The 18946-nt window shown below is 40.9% G+C and overlaps 1 protein-coding gene across 8 annotated transcripts; it reads left to right on the top strand.

The window, feature by feature from the left end:
• Positions 1-6: 6 nt before the first annotated feature.
• Positions 7-17587, top strand: HNRNPA3 (heterogeneous nuclear ribonucleoprotein A3). 8 transcript variants are annotated; one of them, XR_008972444.1, is made up of 14 exons: positions 7-46; positions 3642-3753; positions 4265-4288; positions 8210-8332; positions 8423-8569; positions 8653-8863; positions 9100-9189; positions 9251-9358; positions 9469-9549; positions 10644-10790; positions 11703-11828; positions 11918-11989; positions 15060-15134; positions 17271-17587. XR_008972444.1 is itself a non-coding variant. In XM_057411636.1 (13 exons), exons 2-12 carry the CDS (start codon positions 3688-3690, stop codon positions 11968-11970), a joined length of 1176 nt encoding a protein of 391 aa, XP_057267619.1. In that variant the 5' UTR covers positions 7-46; positions 3642-3687; the 3' UTR covers positions 11971-11989; positions 15060-15421. The 8 variants fall into 8 exon arrangements, 7 of the variants coding, with proteins under 7 accessions (XP_057267619.1, XP_057267620.1, XP_057267621.1 ...); XM_057411636.1 differs by lacking the exon at positions 17271-17587 and having other exon boundaries at positions 15060-15421; XM_057411637.1 differs by lacking the exons at positions 15060-15134; positions 17271-17587 and adding an exon at positions 12076-14508 and having other exon boundaries at positions 4268-4288.
• The last annotated feature ends 1359 nt before the right edge of the window (positions 17588-18946 follow it).

Raw genomic sequence — 18946 nt, 5'->3', positions numbered from 1 at the left:
GCTCCATATTGGTTCTGAAGCGGGCGAGCTTGATCACAAAATGGAGGTAACTACCCGCCGCGTGGAGGGAGCGGGGCTCGTGAGCCTCAGCTGAGGCAGGGGTGGAAGGCGACGTAAAGCGGCCTCCTTTCCTACCGCTGGTCCCTTACTCCTCCATCTCCCCCGCGGAGGTAGAGCTGCTTCAATTCTCCCGACAGAGCCCCCGGGCGGGAAGGGGGAGTAATGGGGAGGGGGAGGCACGTAATGGTGCCCCTCGCAGTTCCGGCTGGTGTACCGGAGCGGTCGCCGCCTCTTTGTAGCGTTTCTGCCGTCTTCCAGACCTCATTTCCCCTGAGACACGGCGCATTAGACTGCAATGGCGGCTGCTGGCAGGAAGAGGGAGGATGCGGGAGAGGCTGCGCTTCCGCTATGGGCCCCTCGGGCACAGCGGCTGCGGCCGCCATTTCGCTGCTTCCAGCGTGCGGCTAGGGGAGGCCTGGCCTTCTGCTTGGCACAGAGCTCTGGGTAACAGAGGCGCCCTCAGCTATTCTGGGGAACACCGAAATACTTGGGTGCAGGTTCGAGCGAGAGTGGAGAGAACTGAGGCCCATGCCATGTGTGTGTCATTGTTCTGTTCTCCCTAACCCCCCCCCCCCACCTCTTCCCGTGTAAGCTACCTGGAGTAGTTCGATAGGTGTATTATACCACAAATTTTCCTGGGAACGGACTTTTAAAGCGTTGTGTTCGTGCTTCTCGCTGAGGAATGCTGGTACACGTTGCAGCAGCTCCCCGCTGCCCTTGTCCCCTCATTCCATTCCCGTGGGGGCTAGCGCGTGTAGCGAGCTTTTGCTGGCCGGGGAGGTAGGAGAAGGTATACTGCGAAGCGCTCTCCACTTCCATTTCTCTTCCCCCAACCACACGTGCATAAGGGCCGTGACACTCGGCCGTGACACTCCCGCCATGATTCTGGTGGGAACCACGAAGAAGCAGTCCTGCAAAAACCTTGGTTCAAATTTTCCACAGCTTGAATGAAGTCGAGATAAAACGTGCGCTCGGGCAGTCACCCACACCCTGCGTGGAGGGAAATACGCTCATGATTATTCCCCGTTGCTTTTCTTTCCTCCTCTTAACAGAAGGTTGTTTTTTTTCTTTTTTTTTTTTTTTCCTCAAATAGAGTACGGTGAGCAAAAATGGTGCAGGTTTTGTGTGTGGCTTTTTTATTTTGACCCCCTTCACTGCAGGCAGAAATCTTACAAAATTCAGAACAGAGAAACCAACAGGTCACAGTAGTTTCTGTACCTACATTAAAAGCAGACAAGAAACTGGATCCCGTAGCAAAACAGCTAAAAATAACCTTTCCATATAAGCAATTGTTTTCACTGCTTCAGGGTTGTTGAATAGCTTGACAACTGGTGGGGATAATGCATTCAAAGCATTTGAACAAGCTTCAGTAAAGCTTGGAAACCCATCACCCAAGTTATTAAGCTAGTATCTTCTTGCTTTTTCTCCCAGTAGACGTTACTGTTAGCTTTGGGAATAAATTGCCAATGCACTTAGAGCTGGAAATCTGTTATTTTGCTGCTTTAACTCTTAGGTTTGGCATGATACAGTGTATGCATGTTAGGTCCAACTGTAATTATTTGGAGAAAAGACCAGTACATCTCCATAGTATTCTCTAACAGGTAGACATTCCCAAGCTGGATGTTTATCTTGCTTCTGTTAACTTTTTGTCCCTGTAGGAGGTACAGTAGTACTGTAAGTTCATTTGAGTGATGAAGCATCTCCTACTGACTTTTTTCTCATTATAACAGGTTTGTTCTGAGATCACTTTCGGTTTTGTAGCTATGTTGTAGTATACAACCTTTTCAAGGCTAGTTTAACTCAGCTGGTAAGTGTTCTGATTATTTTTATTTAGAGTTGAATATTTTGCTAAGTGTAGAAAAACTGATACTGACAGCTCTTCTTAGCAACATTCTATGAAGCGAAGTAGGAATAGGGCTGACCAGGGCTGTGTTCCACTTCAGTTGATAGTGTGCAATAGCAAGGAGACAGTTCTGTTTTGACCATCCTGGCCTTGAGAGGCCATCATGGGAGTGACATGTCGGATAGCTTTAAGGTGGCTGGCATGGAGCCTCCTTGGGGAAAGCAGCAGGTGACAAGATCAGAGGGGGACTGCATACTTTTCATTACTTAAGCATAACCCTTTCCTGCCTAACAATTCCCGAAGTTTTATTTTGCCACACAGCTACTTTTTTTAAAAAAGCTCTTGAACTGTTAATGTGCTGTTTCATACCTCTCCTGTATGACTTCAGGAATTGAACAGCTCAGTTGAAACACAGTGTCCTGTGTGTAATATCTCTTAAGTCAAACTGATGTTTGATTTAAAGGATTTCAGGAGCAGGTTTAGCATGGTGTAAAGCGGAACTGAAGGTAATACAAACACTTCGATGTTACATAATCAGTTAAAATTGTTAGTGCAGTAAATCATGGTACTCATGATTTCACAGTTGAGTTTAATTTGAAGCTGGATTTTAGCATGGAATTACATTAAATAATTTCCACTCTGAATAACAGTACGTGTTGGTGATTAGCAGGCATCTGCATGCCTTGCCCTATGCAGTGTTTGCAGGAATAAAACTTTCTTCAAACAAACAAAACTTGCCACAGAAATACACCTAATCTTGTAAATACCAATGTTTTTGATGTAGCACAAGTGTAATTTTACAGAAACGTATTAGTTATTGTATTTTGGCTACTGTAATAAAATTTCAAGAACCATCCAAAGTTGTGTGGAGTTGTAGCCAAAGATACTAATGCATTATTGTAAGAAATAACTTACTGATCTCAGAAAACTTGAAATAAAGGCTAAAGGGAATATGTTTTTTGTTAGTTTGAATGTTTATCTATGCGTTCATTCACTGAACTTGTGAAATACTTGATTTTTATAATAATATGTATATGACTTTGTTAATGGTTATTGTAAAAAGTTTGGAATGTAAGTAGAGTATAGGGTAGTAATCAAATACATCACTTGGAAGGAAAAGTAATGCAGATGACTAGTGCTACAGATTGCTGAGGATCAACTGTTAACATTCATGATGTTGCAAGAGTAGAATCAGTAAGGGATTCTTGCAGTGGTGTTAGTGGAAGGTATTTTTCAATACAGAAAACATTTAACACATCCTCTAGATTTCCAGGCTGCTGGATAACCAGATGCAGTAGGTTACACATAAGAGAACTTTTAATAAATGATATTTGCAAAATGTTAGGCATTTTGTGGTTTAAGATCTACGGAAGTAGAATTTATGCAACAAGTTTGGGTACAAAAAGTGGGATTTGCTTGCCCTTTACCAGTTAATAGTTATGAAAGATGGCAATCAACATAGGCTGTTTTCTACCAATTCTAGCATTAGTTTGTACCTAGTTATTCCAGCAGTTGTAAAAAGCTTTTACTAGGATAGCAAATGTTCCTTCTGCAGCTCTTCTTAATTGTGAGCAAAATAGGCAGGATTTTCACTCTCCCCTTTTGAATTCTTAAGGTTTTTTCTGTTTCCCCCCTCACCTGTTTCCACCTGTAAAGCCACACCCATGCACTGCAGCCAGAGAAGGCCCTGCTTCACAGGAATCGGGGTAAGTACTGACTTATCCAACCTGTTTTCTAGGTTTCCTAGAGCTAAAAGAAAGGCTGAGTTAGAGTACCCCTCCAAAATGGCTGCTCTTAAGGAAGAGAGAGAGGTGGAAGACTACAAGAGGAAAGGAAGACGATCCTCACAGGTGAGAGGATTGTTGGTTTTTGTTGTTTTTTTTAATATAAATGTAGCTTTAAGGGGGAAAAATGAGAAGACCCACAACTTAACCATTTCTATCTGATGTATTAATTCATAGTTTTTTTTTTCCCTACGTTCTTCATCCCTGTACTGACGGAGTAACTTTAAGTTGCAGTGTATTACATACAATTTTAAGGGGTGGGGTGTTAAGCATAGTGGGGAAATTTTGCTTTTATAGTTTTTCTGTTCTGACAAAATTGATTAAATGTATGTTTGTGATAAAAGCAAGGTGTAGTTATTAAGAAATTCATGTATCCTCAGAGTATCAGCAGGAACTTGATTCCTTCCTATCTTCAAAATGCTGGTTTTGGTGGGAATGAAGACAGGTTCTTTCTTTCCTTTTTTATCTTTTTTTTAATCTTTTTTTTTTTTTTCAATTAAAAATGGTTGCCTTATAGTCACTGCAAATGAAAGTGAGGCTGTACTAAGTAAAAATAACTGTTTTCTTTTGCTTCTAGCAGAAATACCGTAGACTGAATAAGGTGCGTAGTATAGAGAAGATGTTGGGGCTGTTCTGGGAGGATGGGAGCTAGTTACTGTGGGGCAGGGTGTGGAAGTGGGAGGGGGGGAAAGTCTTGATACCCTTTAGACAATAAACTTGACAGCAAAGAGGGTATTTAAGATTCTTATATAGCTTATAACTGAGACATTTTCTGGTTGTTTCTTTTGACTTGTTTGCTTTCTAACATTACTTTTCCAGGGTGCCTGAATATTTTAGCTAGTTCAACTTTTTTGGGAATGATACATACTGCAATGTGGGAGGGCCTGTGCACTTCAATTAAGAACAAATCTTGTCTGAGTTGCATGTATCTGGTAGCGTTTGGTTATTTTTGTATTGAAGTATGGTGTGTAAAGTCCTTCTGGAAGAAATGTTGCAACTGTCTCACTGCTTTGGACTTTGGATAGAATGTAACTGGGGTCACTCAGTTGCCTACTGAATGAGCTCTTACAGTTTGGAAAAGTAGCTTGCCCTGGAATGTACTTAAAAGCTATTCAGTTCCTAGGGAAAATACTTCACAGGGAAAGCTGGTGAGTTCCCAGTTCTCTGTAGGCTTTCCCATTTAGGGAGGCAATCTAGGATTGGGCTAGCGGGGGGGTGGAGCAGTCTCGTCTTACAGGTCTACCTGCAGATGAGTGTAGGTGTGATGCCAGGCACTTTGTGGGCACTTGCTGGTGTTCACAGAGGTACAGTCCACTTCAAAACAGTGCCATTAGAGAGAAATACTAGTTCTAAAAGGCTGTTCAAAACCCTGGACATATGGAAGTTAAGCGTATAGCAGACTTGTCTGCAGCAGTGTTGTCACTTCTGCAAAGATTAGGATTTACATGGGGGAGGGGGAACAGTTGCCATTTTTTCTTCCTCTTACGAGAAAGGCTTAGTTAGGCTGTGCTGAGTGTTTGGGCCTTTAGGTAGGACACAGGAGCCACAAGTTCAGTTCTGATGGTGACAAAGGGTGAGCTCACGGCACCCCCGTTTCTCCCTGCCCTGCTCCCGGACCCCAGCCTTGGCGGCAGGACACTTCCATGGCACTACTGCGGGTGGTGGGGTGAGCGCTGCTGTATGCGCCTTCCTGCTCCTGTGAGCCCCGCCCTCCGGCTCCATATTGAGGGTGGAGAAGATGAGATCGCTCACAAAATGGAGGCAGTCGGTGCCGCTCAGAGCTTTGGCCTGAGTGAGGAAGTCAGTAATCACAGCTGGAGAGGAAGTTCCCGGCCTCCTCAGAGCCCATTAATATGTTTGGGGAGCCACTTAAACACCTTAGGGAGAGAAACAAAGCTGCTTGCTGGCTGCAGGCAAGCTGGGCATTCTTATTGCTACCCCTCCTCCTTCCCCCGCTTCCCCCCCCCCACAACTGAAGGAGCACTGCAGAATGGCATGCTGCCCCACAGTATCAGCTGAGTAGGCGGGACCCTGCTGGTCTTGTTGAAGTACTATGGTAGATAGACTAGGGAGGAAGGGAAAGATGTCTTGTGCAAGGTTTGCTGCCCACAAGAGATTGCTGTTAAAACCAACTTCAGCAGAGAAGGACTGAGAAACAATGTCGTGTGTGATAGAGAACAGTGCTTGGAAAATTCTAGAGATGCTTATCCCCAGTAAGAACAAGCTACCTGAAAAAAAAAGGAAACCCAATTAATGCTGTAAGAAAATGTTGCCTTTTGTGTCTGTGAACAGTTCTTATGACAATAGGTGTGTTCTGGGGCTAATTTCTCTCTGATAAAGAAGCTGTAACAGCAGATGTTACTTCTCCCATATGAAATGGCAGTTCACATGCATATAATAAAAATAAGCAGAAAAAACCTTCACTTTTCCTTTCAAGAGTGACCTGAAGAGTTTTTTGGTTATTCTGTTAAGGCAAAAGCAGTCAGTTGCTAATTGAAAGCCCCATAGCCTGGAGGGGTGCCAGAGAACTGCAGAAAGTCTCTCTAGTTTTGCCTCATAAGGCTTCTGGCTTTGGATGAGTCCAGACTCTGCAGTTTCACAATATAGATTTTCTTTACTGTGTAGGAGAGTTTGAAACGCTTAATAGTCCCAGCTTTAAGATAACCTAGATAAAAATGAAGTACTGTCAATAGATAAAAAGCCCAAACAATGCAATTAGCAACAGAAAACAGTATTTTACTTAAAGCATGCTTCTATATACAGTAGATGTGTTACTCTGTAAGGTTTTAAGTTAACATATAGTTGGAAGAGATATTTTTTAAATTATACTTCTGTAGTCCAGACCACTTGGAAGACAGTAGAAAAGAAGCTTTACTTTGTAGTCACAGGACCATTCAGTGTCAATTATTTATATAATATTCCTGTAGTTACAGAGTTACTGCCTTAAATAGAAAGTTGTTACTGAGAATGCTGGTGCTCTTCTGTACGAAGTTCCGTAGGAATAAGGTCAGGGGTTACTTCCCAGCCAGCTTTTCATAATCTTGGGCATTATTTCCTGTATTGCAAGTGGAACATCATAAACCAAGTGTTTCCTAAAGCAGTATATAGTTCAGAAATTGTATTTTGCCATACACTGCTTCATAATATTCATTACTCTTCAGGGTGGTTGTGTTGCACTCAAAGGGACATACACTTTTCTGGCCAACCCTAGAAAACCCACCCCCCTGTATTTAAACTGTGGCAGAGCTTAAAGAATTTCACCTTCGGGTTTGAAGCAACGCATCTACATGTAGCAGTCTGGCTACTTTTATGTAGTTCAGCATTCAGGCTAATGCTGCATCTGGACTGAGTTAACCCACTGCAGCAGAAATGCTGAAACTTATTATACATTCATGCTGCGGAATTAAAGTCGTATGCAGTGTATCTAGCCAGCAGTGTAGTTGGCCTGCACCTTGTGCAGTGTTTTACATACATACAACTACCAGCTGGCTAAATAATATTTTAATCTGGTGGCTTTTCATAAGCCTTTTCTGTCTTGGGGATGGGAGAAATCTATAAAGTAATTTTTCATAAACTCCAGTCAAGTGTATGAGGGTATTCCTGGCCTAACTAAAAAAAAGCCCTCATGCAACACTGAAAGATCAGAAACACTAACATGCTTGTAAGCCCACTTTGATTATGATGTATAAAACTGGGCTTTTAAAATAGCACATTTTATGAAGTGGCTGGTCGTATTTAGGTGATATTCTCAAGAGCTTCAATTATACTTGTTTGGTTTATTATGCTTGTTAAGGTACCAGTCTTATTGCAGTAGTTGTATCCACTACTGGTCATTGATTGGTCATTACTCAGGACATCATTTGTCTGTAAGACATAAGTCCTCGTTGAGTCACATTTGAGAGGTATTTCCCATAACACTGAAAACTGCACATGTACTTCTGCTTTCTTGCTTGCATCCATACAACTTACAAAATCATCAGACTAGAAAATTTACAATTTTAAGGAATTAAAAATGGATAAATTTTTTCATAATGCGTAAAAATAACCTTTCACAAAGGATATCCTGAAGGACTGGACACTCTGGATGATAACCCTTTTTCTTTCACATGGTGTTCTTAAATTTTTTTTTATAGTTCCTCACGAATATGCTTCATAAAGTGTTAGAACCTCCTTTTACCTAGCAGTGCTTCATTGCTAATCCCTACAGAGTGATACGCAACAACATAAGATAGTTGTAAAATGAACATACTCCTGGGGCAGTGGGGAGAGACCAAATTATTTGGTGTATTGAAATTCTTTACTGATGTGTGCATTGGAGCACTTAGTTAGTTAGTGTTTTAATTAAAATCACACCTCATTATGCTTACTATACTGCTGTCTGAACCCATTAGAAGTCATTGTTTTTATGTAAATGTATTCCACCTATTTGTAGTATAATGTGCACGGATAATTTTTTTGTAATTCTGTGAAATTTTAACTCTGGTTTATAGTCAAAATACATTTCTGATTTTTGATTTTGTAGGGCCATGAGCCAAAGGAGCCAGAGCAGTTGAGAAAGCTGTTCATTGGAGGTCTGAGCTTTGAAACAACAGATGATAGCTTGAGAGAGCACTTTGAAAAATGGGGCACACTCACGGACTGTGTGGTAAAGTGTCAAATACTAGTTTGTGCTTTTGAAGGATCGAGGTGCTTAATCTAGCACAGAAATGCAGAGCACCCCCTATATTTTTTGCAGGTGATGAGAGACCCCCAAACAAAACGTTCCAGAGGCTTTGGCTTTGTGACTTATTCTTGTGTGGAGGAGGTGGATGCTGCCATGAGCGCTCGGCCTCATAAGGTTGATGGACGCGTGGTTGAACCAAAGAGAGCGGTTTCAAGGGAGGTAAGTTAAGTGTTTAAGTTAACCTAATTTCCTAATCTTTACCTAATAATTTAAAACACTGAATGGAGTTTTTGGTGTTGTAGGATTCTGTGAAGCCTGGGGCACATCTCACAGTAAAGAAAATATTTGTTGGTGGAATTAAAGAAGACACAGAAGAATATAATTTAAGGGAGTACTTTGAAAAGTACGGCAAGATTGAAACCATAGAAGTCATGGAAGACAGGCAAAGCGGAAAGAAGAGAGGCTTCGCTTTTGTAACTTTTGATGATCATGATACAGTTGATAAAATTGTTGGTATGTAGCTCTTCAGTGAGAAATGACTTGCAGGATAAAAGTATAACATGAGATTTCAGAGGAGTGGTGTGTAGAATGTAAGCTGTTGGCATAATCAACTGTTTTACTATTGTAAAAGAAGGGATAGATTTAATGTTCCTTTTAAAAGTGTGATTGTGCCTTTCTGTGACAGTTTTACAGCGTATTGCTTTCAATGATTTTATTTTCTAACTGTCCTATTTCACATTTTTCTCTAGTTCAGAAATACCATACTATAAATGGACATAACTGTGAAGTGAAAAAAGCACTCTCAAAACAAGAGATGCAGACTGCTAGCTCTCAGAGAGGTGAGTTTGGAGTTGTACATTGGTATTGTATGGAGCTGGTTTTCAATTAATGTAATTGAAGTAAAATATTTTGTAGGTCGTGGGGGTGGCTCAGGCAACTTCATGGGTCGTGGAAACTTTGGAGGCGGTGGAGGGAACTTTGGCAGAGGAGGAAACTTTGGTGGAAGAGGTAAATACCTGGAATACTTACACAGAAGGGGATTCCTATTTTTATTTCCTGTGTCAGTTGACTTAAACACTGGATGTGTGTTCAGGAAAATTATCTGTTTTGTGTTCCAGGAGGCTATGGGGGTGGTGGTGGCGGTGGTGGGAGCAGAGGAAGCTTTGGGGGTGGTGACGGATACAATGGATTTGGTGATGGTAAGTGTACTGTTCATTCCCTCTTCCCTCCCAAATGTTATAGATAGCTGTAAGTCTTGCCTTCGCTTTGAAAACAAAGTCTGCTTTGATAATAATGTTTCTACATTGTAGAGCTGTGAAGAGTTAAAGGGTTTCTTTTTCCCCACAAAATTATGGGTGGAGAAAAAAACCCACCTCTGTATTTACCTTGTGACATGAGGTTATTTAAAAGTTCATGCAGCAGCTGTTCATGATAATTGAGAACTAAATGAAGATTCTGCTGTCAGCTGAGATGACTAAAACTGAATAAAGCAGTGATCTGCTATAAGAGAAATATCTTCAACCAACTGTAAGACTTCTCGTGGCTCAGTAGTGTCTTTTTTTATGGTTAAGTTTGAATGAGTATCCAAAATACATCTGAAGAGAACTGTGGCAATTACCAAACGGCTGTGGAAGTAGTGGGGTTTGGGGGGGGGGGGGGGAGGGCGTGCACAAGTTGGGGAAGTAGCATGTGATTATATGTCCTGAATCTATAAGCAGATAAATATAGTTATGTTGAGTTCTTTGGAACTATTTTCCAGTTTGGGATTACTCCATCAAAATGTCAGAGACCAGGTCAGCCTCTGGAATACCAAGTCTTTCAGATACGCTTTATGCGATTAGAAAAAAAGAATTTTCAGTAGCTTTGACACACATGTAAATAAAGCTGTAGGCCTAGATAAAAACTGTGAACAAGAATTCTTCTGAGGACCTATCCTTCATGAGACGTTTTAATTCAGAGGAATAGAGAGGATGGTACACAGTACTGACAAAGCCATTTGTGTAAAGAGGCAGTTAGTGCAGGTAGTGGGGGGAGTGGTGGTAGCAGCCTGTCTGTATTTTCTGTGAGCCAGAATGAACTGAGTAGCCTTTCTCAAGTGTGTACATAAATGAATGGGGTTTCTTTGTTTGGGTTAAATAGTTTAGATAGGTGATAAAACTGCAATTAATATAATACAGGGAAAGCACTGGGAGGAGACAATCTTACTCAGTATTTGGTTTTTGTTTTGTTTTTAAATGGACATTTCCTCACCAGTTTAGCTTTGGTGTGTTCAATTTGATTCTTTTATTCCAAGGGGGAAACTATGGAGGGGGTCCTGGCTATGGCAGCAGAGGAGGTTATGGTGGTGGCGGCGGACCAGGATATGGAAACCCAGGTGGTGGATATGGAGGTGGAGGAGGAGGTTATGATGGCTACAATGAAGGAGGAAATTTCGGTGGTGGTAAGATGCCAGTTTTCATTAGATGTTTTTCAGACATGTCTGAGTTGTATAGTGTCTTGAGTGTGATACTGCTTAAAATGAGTTGTACAGTGAGATCTTAATGTAGAATACTATGTTACATAAGGAAAGTTCTTTTCCATCTGAATCAGCTTTGATATACTCTATACATTGTTTTGCCTGGAACTTACTTTGCAAAAAGCAGCAACTGTAAATCTATGTAGAGTAGGAGAATTTTGAGGCTTTTGACCGTTTGAAGAATGTCATTGCTGTCAGATACCAGTTCACATTGTGTAGATGGCATCTTCCTTGTGAGGACTATAAGTTTATATAAGCTTTTTAATTGTTTGCCCCAAGTGTGGGGATTTAAGGTGCAGAATATGCATACTTCATTATACCCTCTGATGTGTATATTCAGCATGGCTTTTGTGGTTCTGTCACTCAATGGAGCAAATAAATTCCGTGTACTTTACATTATTGTCATACATACAAGGAGTTGGGCAGTGGAAGAATGACGGTGAAACTCATGTCCTTCTGTAAGTTTGGAGGCCTTAAATTTGGTCTGTTGTGTTGACTTCAGATTGCCTACTCAAATCTATAAATTTTCTAGTATCATGATGTTTTTCATTTCCAGTGAAGTACCAGTTTCTAATCTTCAAAATGCTAAGAGGTTTTCTGTCGTTTGTGCATTGCAAGTAGAGGGAGTGTGCAAAATGCTTACAATTCTATTTTAAATGGTTTTAAATTATTAGAATTAACATTGGGTGTCATAATTCGGCAAGCTTCATATCCTAAGTGTCGAACAGAAATGGGTTGGTTTTAAATTATTAAATTAACATTGGGTGTCGTAATTCGGCAAGCTTCATATCCTAAGTGTTGAACAGAAATGGCTTTATAAATCTATATTTGTTTCAGGTAATTATGGTGGAAGTGGAAACTACAATGATTTTGGCAATTACAGTGGACAGCAGCAGTCCAACTATGGTCCCATGAAAGGTGGTGGCAGCTTTGGTGGCAGAAGTTCAGGCAGTCCCTATGGTGGTAAATATGATTTTATACAAACAATATTTTTTTTCTAGTTAAAGTTTCTTGGCTTTCTTGTACTTAAATATACACCCTGTTTTTTGTAGGTGGTTATGGATCTGGAAGTGGAAGTGGGGGCTATGGTGGTAGAAGATTCTAAAAATGCTACCAGAAAAAGGGTAGGTGTAATGCATATTTCTAATGATGATTAATTATGTACAACTGTTCACTGAGAGTAATAATTTTCTTATCCTGTATTCAACAGGCTACAGTTCTTAGCAGGAGAGAGAGCGAGGAGTTGTCAGGAAAGCTGCAGGTTACTTTGAGACAGTCGTCCCAAATGCATTAGAGGAACTGTAAAATCTGCCACAGAAGGAGCGATGATCCATAGTCAGAAAAGTTACTGCAGCTTAAACAGGAAACCCTTCTTGTTCAGGACTGTCATAGCCACAGTTTGCAAAAAGTGCAGCTATTGATTAATGCAATGTAGTGTCGATTAGATGTACATTCCTGAGGTCTTTATCTGTTGTAGCTTTGTCTTTCTTTTTTCTTTTTATTTTCCCATTACATCAGGTATATTGCCCTGTAAATTGTGGTAGTGGTACCAGGAATAAACAAATTAAGGAATTTTTAACTTTTCAATATTTGTGTAGTTCAGTTTTTCCACATTTAGTACAGAGAACTCTATAACAGAAATAAAATGTAGTTTAGGGTGTTTCCTTGTTAGTTAATAGAGAGGATTAATGCATTTTCTCAATTACTATTTTGTATTAATTTAAAGTTAACAATAGAAACACCTATTGATTTGCAGTCTTAAGGGGTCTAGTCTCAGTGTATATATGTAACTGTCACTGACATGAGTTACATAGGCATACAGAGGGAGAACATCTGTATGTTGCATTATAGTTTGTTTAGATGTATAACTAGGATTGAGTTACTCAAATTAGTGTTTGTGAATTATAGAACTAAGCTTTACCTTAATGAAAATTTCAAATTACTTTTTGGTTTGTGCATATTTTTTTAATTTGTAGTTCTGTATTAGTACTAGCGCTTCAAGAAAATAAGGCATGATAAATATTTTAACAAGACCGACTTTAGACACATTAAAGCTGTCTCCCGTCTCATTTGAGATGTACAAGGGATAACTGCAGTTGCTTAAGTCTTGGGTGAAGAGAAAAAGAAACTTGCTTTTTACCTTTATATTTATTGTAATTCCCGAGAAGTTAAGGTGGGGGGAATCAAGTGCCTGTTTCCTTGGGATATACAATGATTCTATTTCAATAAAACTATACATACTTTGGGGAGGGTGGTTTGGAATTTTCATCCCCTTTGTCCTCGGGTCCCTCTCCCTCACACCAGACTGCACTGTTGCGATAAAATAAGGTGTCATAGTGAGAGTAATAGGTGTGTTCCTCAATAACTTAATGGCTATATACTTTCTTGCATGCACCCTAGGCAATTTTCTGGACACATTCTTCTGACTGGGAGCCAAGGGTAGCACAGGTGTAATCACTGACAGTCCCAGGTAACGCGTTCCAAAAGCCCCTTCACCACGGGCTCTGAGTAGTATAGTTTTCAAGCCTTTGCCCTTGCGAATGTCTGCGCTCAGCTGAGAGCTCGAAGGTGAAACAAAACACGATCTAGTTGTAATTTACTGACTAGAAACACTTGCCACAATGTAGAATGGTACAGTCTGAAGTTCCCACAGGTAGAATGATAGTGTGTGACAACTCAATTTTTTTTTCTTATTGCACTGGAGTAGCAAATCTTATCAGCACATGTGGCTAGAAATTGTACCTCATTCTCACTTCTGATCTCCAAATTAAGGCACTGCAGCCTGTCCTTTTCTCATCTGATGCCAATTCTCTCCACCATTGCCAGGACAGTGCTTTCTGTCCATTCAGATTCAGAAGAGTAGGGATGCAGTCAATAGAAGAAATGCTCAGACACTTGGCAATGTGGTAATGGAATTACACCTGTCTCACTTCTGGGTCAATGTGCAGTATAAGGTAAATGCAATTCCAGTGTAGGAATAAATCTGCAAAGATGTATGAAATGGCTCGAGGCATCATCAGTCATATTAATAATGAATTATAATTTTAAGAAGTAGTAGAATAATGAGTGTGTTGTTTGAAAAAAATTAAACAATGTTATTTAAACACTGTTATTGGAGTGTATTTAGACTGCAGTACGTTAAAACAAGGAACTGGTGTCAAGATGGTAGCCTCCAAACTGGATTTCAAAAGTCTGCTTATTCTTTTCTGTGGAGTTTTAAAACATCTCTAAAGCTAAAGCAAGAATTGATGATTTAGTGAACGCTTCTGTTGCTGTACATACTAATTTGGGCTTGGGGTGGGAGGGAGGCTGTATTTCAATAAAGGCATTTTTTAAACAACCCATTTGGAGTTTGAAAACATGGAAAACTAAAATGCAACTCACTAGGGAGTGAGCCACCTAACTGCCGACTTGCTTTGTACGTTACTACGCTTAGAAGACGTGTAGACTTGTACCTGGGGCCTGCACCTGGTTGCAGGGACAACAAGGATGGGGTTGATGTCCCTTCTGACAATTGATCTGGTATTTCTAAATTTTTTAGAATGTATTGACAGTGTTCTTTTTAACAGGGCCTCTTGTAGCTGTACTGTGACAACAATGTTAACTTTGAACAATAGTGTCATAATAAACTTTATGAACAAGATCTGTATGCAACCTTTTAAGAGATGATGTAAGTGACGGCTTTGTAGGCGGGTGGGGTAGCTTAGATGTTGTCTGTGAACGTGGAAAAGTGTAAGCCGTGAGGACAGTGATTAACCAGCTTGAAAGAACCTAGGATGTACTCCTCTGACCCATACTTGCTAAGGAGACTCTTAAGACAGGACTTCAGCAGCCTATTGAGTATGGAGAAGTCAGCATAATTAAAGAATGACGAGGCAGCAGGAGCAACAGCTTCAACTTCCAGAAAAGTGAAGGCATAAGATACTGTGCTGATAGTGAGCAGCTTCCCAAAGGCTAGTTAAATCTGCTAATCACAGCTGAAATATCGAAGAAAGTCTAGCAAGAGTTCTTCACCCTTTGGAACCTCCTTGAGTGATAGCTACTTGAGTTGACTCAAAATCAATAGGTCTAGCATTTAGACCTGAAAGGAAGGGCAATGAGCATAGGTAAGGTTTGCCTTTAAAATTTTTCATGAATTATAAAGAGTAGCGGGGGTTTTTTGAACAAGGTAAGAGTAATTTCTTTAATTTTCAGGTTGAATGAGAAGCTCCTGCTTGACAAAATGGGGAATGTCTTGCACATCCTCTTCAGTTGAAGGTTTCTGACTGGGTAAGATTTGTAGTGTATAGTAAACCACTTGTTTAACCCTTACTTCCTTCTAGGCTTTCCTTTGCCAGCCTCAAGGAAAGCCTTAAGTACTGAGGAGCAAGTACTCCAGCATCCATCATCCAGCACTCCCTGATCTGGGTGGGGGTTGCTTGCTGGCATCATTGCTATTCAAGAATCTTCTGTTGTTCCTGGCAGGTACAAAGCTGGCGTTTGAGATCAACAAGAGAGAAATGAGAAACGCTTTGAACTATGTGCTGTAAAAGTTACTGGGGTGCTTGGGGGAGGAGGGCTGGAGCTGGGGGAGAAGCTGTTGTTTCCCCTTTGATGGAAAGAGGTGCCCTGCAGAGACCCAGCCAGGGAAGATGGGAAGCGGTCCACGCCAGGTCTCATGGGAACTTGGTAAAGATACTTTGCGCTGCTCAGGGCAGTGAGTTCCCTGCCTAGTAAACATGCCTTGTCTCTGGGTATGCATTTGCGCAGTGCATCCAGGCAGGGGGCTTTAATGCTGTCATGTGAAGCGTGGCTGGGTGCGCAGCTGTGTTACACAGATGAATGGCATTAAGGGAATCTTTCATCAACCTGTTTTAATGCAGATCAGTTCTTGACTCTTGGAACATGTATTTCCTTTTCTGCATCTTTGGTCGTTACAGGCCTGGAGTATTTTTAGCTCCTTTTATATTTAGAGTAGCCTAGTACCTATTTAAACGTGGCAGTAAATTTTTGAGTCTGCATTAGTTTTGTTTCTATTTTAGCATCGGTTATGCTTCAGTTACTGAGAAAATAGTCAAACAGAACCCCTGCATTTCAGTTTAACCTGGAGCTTGGGCATGTTCAGAGACTGACTCAAGTATTTAAACTTGTTACCTGCTGTTGGTAAAGATCCAGAAAGCATTGTAACTTAGAATTAATTTGAAAGTAACTTACAATGGTGATTGATGTTGAGATTTTCATGTAATCAGGAGCTACTTAATGGAAACCTCACAATGACTGTGTTTTTGACAAATGTTGAGAAACGTTTTTGCTTAGCAGAGGTTGAACCAGAATTTGAATCTGGTGCAGCAAGGTCACAGTCTCCTTAGTGCAGCATAATGTGCTGGCAGTGAGCTGCCAAGCTGACAGCTTGCTGTCTTATGCCTAGGATGGGAATACCATTGCTTTTCCTCTGCTAGGCAGGGTTTCCTTGTGAGCTCACCTGTACATGGCACCAAATAAGTGGGGAAGAGCAGCAGTGTGTCTCTGCTGAGGGCAAATGCTTCTGTTCACGGGGGAGAGGGGAAATGTTCCTGGTTTTTAACAGCAGAATCTTAAAAATGTTTTAGCAAAAACTCTTTGTATCCCATTACTAGGCCTGTGTGTAGAGCACAGCTCAGCCTTAGCATGAGAGGAGTCTATGTGGCTGCAGACTCGTTCTGTGCTCTGGAGGGGTTTTTTTGCACCACGTGTAGAACTAGATGGTCACTGTCAGAATTATTTCCACACTTCGATTTGTAACACTCCTTTTAGACTCATTTGCCCAATTTCAATTGTTCATACCCCAATTTGCTCAGAAATAAACTTTGTCAAAGGTAAACCCATGATCTTTGCCCAAGAGGTGCTTCCAAGAGTTAAGAATTCTGCTTTGTGGATAGGTTTTTCTGCAGTGGCTGCTACTGAAAATAGCTGTAAATGGAGATGTAAAGTCAATGACGCATTGGTCCCTAAGCTGCAGTTCTACAGAAGGTTATTTGCTGTTTAAACCTGTATCTTAATCTAAAAGCAGATGCTACTTCCAAGAAGTAAAAATGTATTTCCCCAAAAGGGGCCCAGGTTGATGCGGATGTGATGAATATTTTGTTATTATAGAACCCTGAAATTAAACACAGCATCCTAACTTTGGTATCATTTAAATACTTAATGTGGGAAGGGGAATGCTCCTCTCTTTCAAGCACTGGTTTTGTGATATACTGACTTGCTGTCTTTGGTTCCTGTGTTCAAGACATTAATATGTTTTCATCAGACTGTTTCACCACAGTGGAATATTCACTTACGTATCGGCCTGTGGTCTCTGATGGGTGTTTGTGGAGCATGAAAGATCTTGAGTCTCTCTGAAATTCGGGTATCTGATGGATGGTTCTTTTTCTGCTGTGGGTGCTACAGGTTGACATCTCTGTCTAAGATTAGCTTTGTCCTGAACTTAAAGTAACCCAAGTATCTCCATAGAAGAAAAATGGCCTTCATGTAGAAGATAATATCGCAAGATCGGAAACAGAATAATATGTTATAATAACTGGCAAAGACTTGAAGAGCAATGGTGCCAGTGTGCTGAGATCCTAGAACTTGTGCTTAAACAAGTTTGAAAATAGTATGGAAATTTTAAATTTTCACTATAATCCATAATGGATTGAAATTTGTTTTAAATATTTCCATTTTGTATCAGAATAAAGTGTATGCTGTCAAATGACTCACATCTAAAATGTGTTGACATCACCTTTTTTTAAGTGCTGTGCAGAACACAAAGTGGTCCTAACTTGCTGCAGCACACTGAGTTAGAGAATCAGCTTTTCAGCTTGGGACTGGTGGCTCAGCCCTACTCCTCAGCTTTGCTTTTAATGGTTGTTCTGATCAAGTGGTCTCCACAGGGAGAGCTGGTGTCAGCATTGGGATGCATTAGACTTGGCGGTATCACAGTCACTCTCAGCTTTGGGAATATACTCTGTACCTCAGTAATAATAAAGTGAAGGATATAGTTTGCAATCCAATGTTTTTTTCATATACCCAATTTAACATGGAATATGTATTTCCTTGCTGATGTGGGTGTTCTGATGTGAATACAAGGTTCACTGTGCTGGTGATACAAAAAATACTGTTTTAAACTGAGTGTGAGTTACTTCAGACTGATTGTTTGCCTGGTGGAATTTGAACAAGGATTCTGCATTAACTGCAGGTATTTTGTCATTTCCCTTTTCATCCTGGTAATGGAGTAAGTATCCCAGTGTTAGGTTTTCACCATGTGGGTAGTACATGTACAGCAGCTCCTGCAAAGGCTGGTTCTAATGGTGCTGTTTGTCCTTTGCTTTTGCATTAGCACTAAAGGAACAAAGTGGAAAAGCAGGAGGTTACTGAGGTCTCTGTTTTATACCCAATTTGTAATTAAAGTATATTGCAGCTAGAGAGAACATCTTGGATGTCAGGTGTTTAATAGCCTGGTTAATAGTGGCGGGGGGGAGGTGCTAACCCAGGAGCTCCTCAGATTCTCTGTCCTTTACCAAATCAAATCGAGTCTCTAGGTTTTCAGCTGCTGGTATTGTCCATTAGCTCCCAACAGGAGGCATATCCTTGCATTCTGAGCATGTGCAGGGCTGTGCAGTGGGATGGACTGACAGGCAGGTAACAAGCAGGTAGTATAAACAAGGTAAGTGGCCTCACAGTGCAAGCGGGGGTCACCTGGATTTACATTTTGTAGTGTCTTTGGCACCACAAATGTTAGTACTTAATGTCAGGGCTGGAACACCTGATGGTGCCAAAGGCTTACTTCTGGTACTGGCATTTCACCACTACACTTGCCTGTTAAAGAAGAGATAGTCAATAGGATTGTGGTTCCTGGCATTAGGTTGCACTGCGGCAAGAATTCCCTTCCTGGTGAAGCTGTTGTTACTGCTCTGCTTTCCTCCCCTGCTTTACTCTGGTTAGCTAAGGTTGTGTTGCAGGTAAAGTGAAAGGCATGTCTGTACTCTGCTATTCAGAATTAATGAGTTAACAGGAAGATGAATGGCAAGTGACAAAGATTGGAAATGAAATTATTTGGGAGCAATAAAAAGTAATGAAATGGTTCC

Source organism: Pezoporus wallicus, unplaced genomic scaffold (genome assembly GCF_028554395.1).
Source record: "Pezoporus wallicus isolate ANWC-B61680 ecotype Strahan unplaced genomic scaffold, APGP_CSIRO_Pwel_v1 contig_6732, whole genome shotgun sequence".
NCBI lineage: Eukaryota > Metazoa > Chordata > Aves > Psittaciformes > Psittacidae > Pezoporus > Pezoporus wallicus.
Note: the sequence above shows the minus strand (reverse complement) of the source record. Positions and strands in the feature narration are given on the sequence as shown.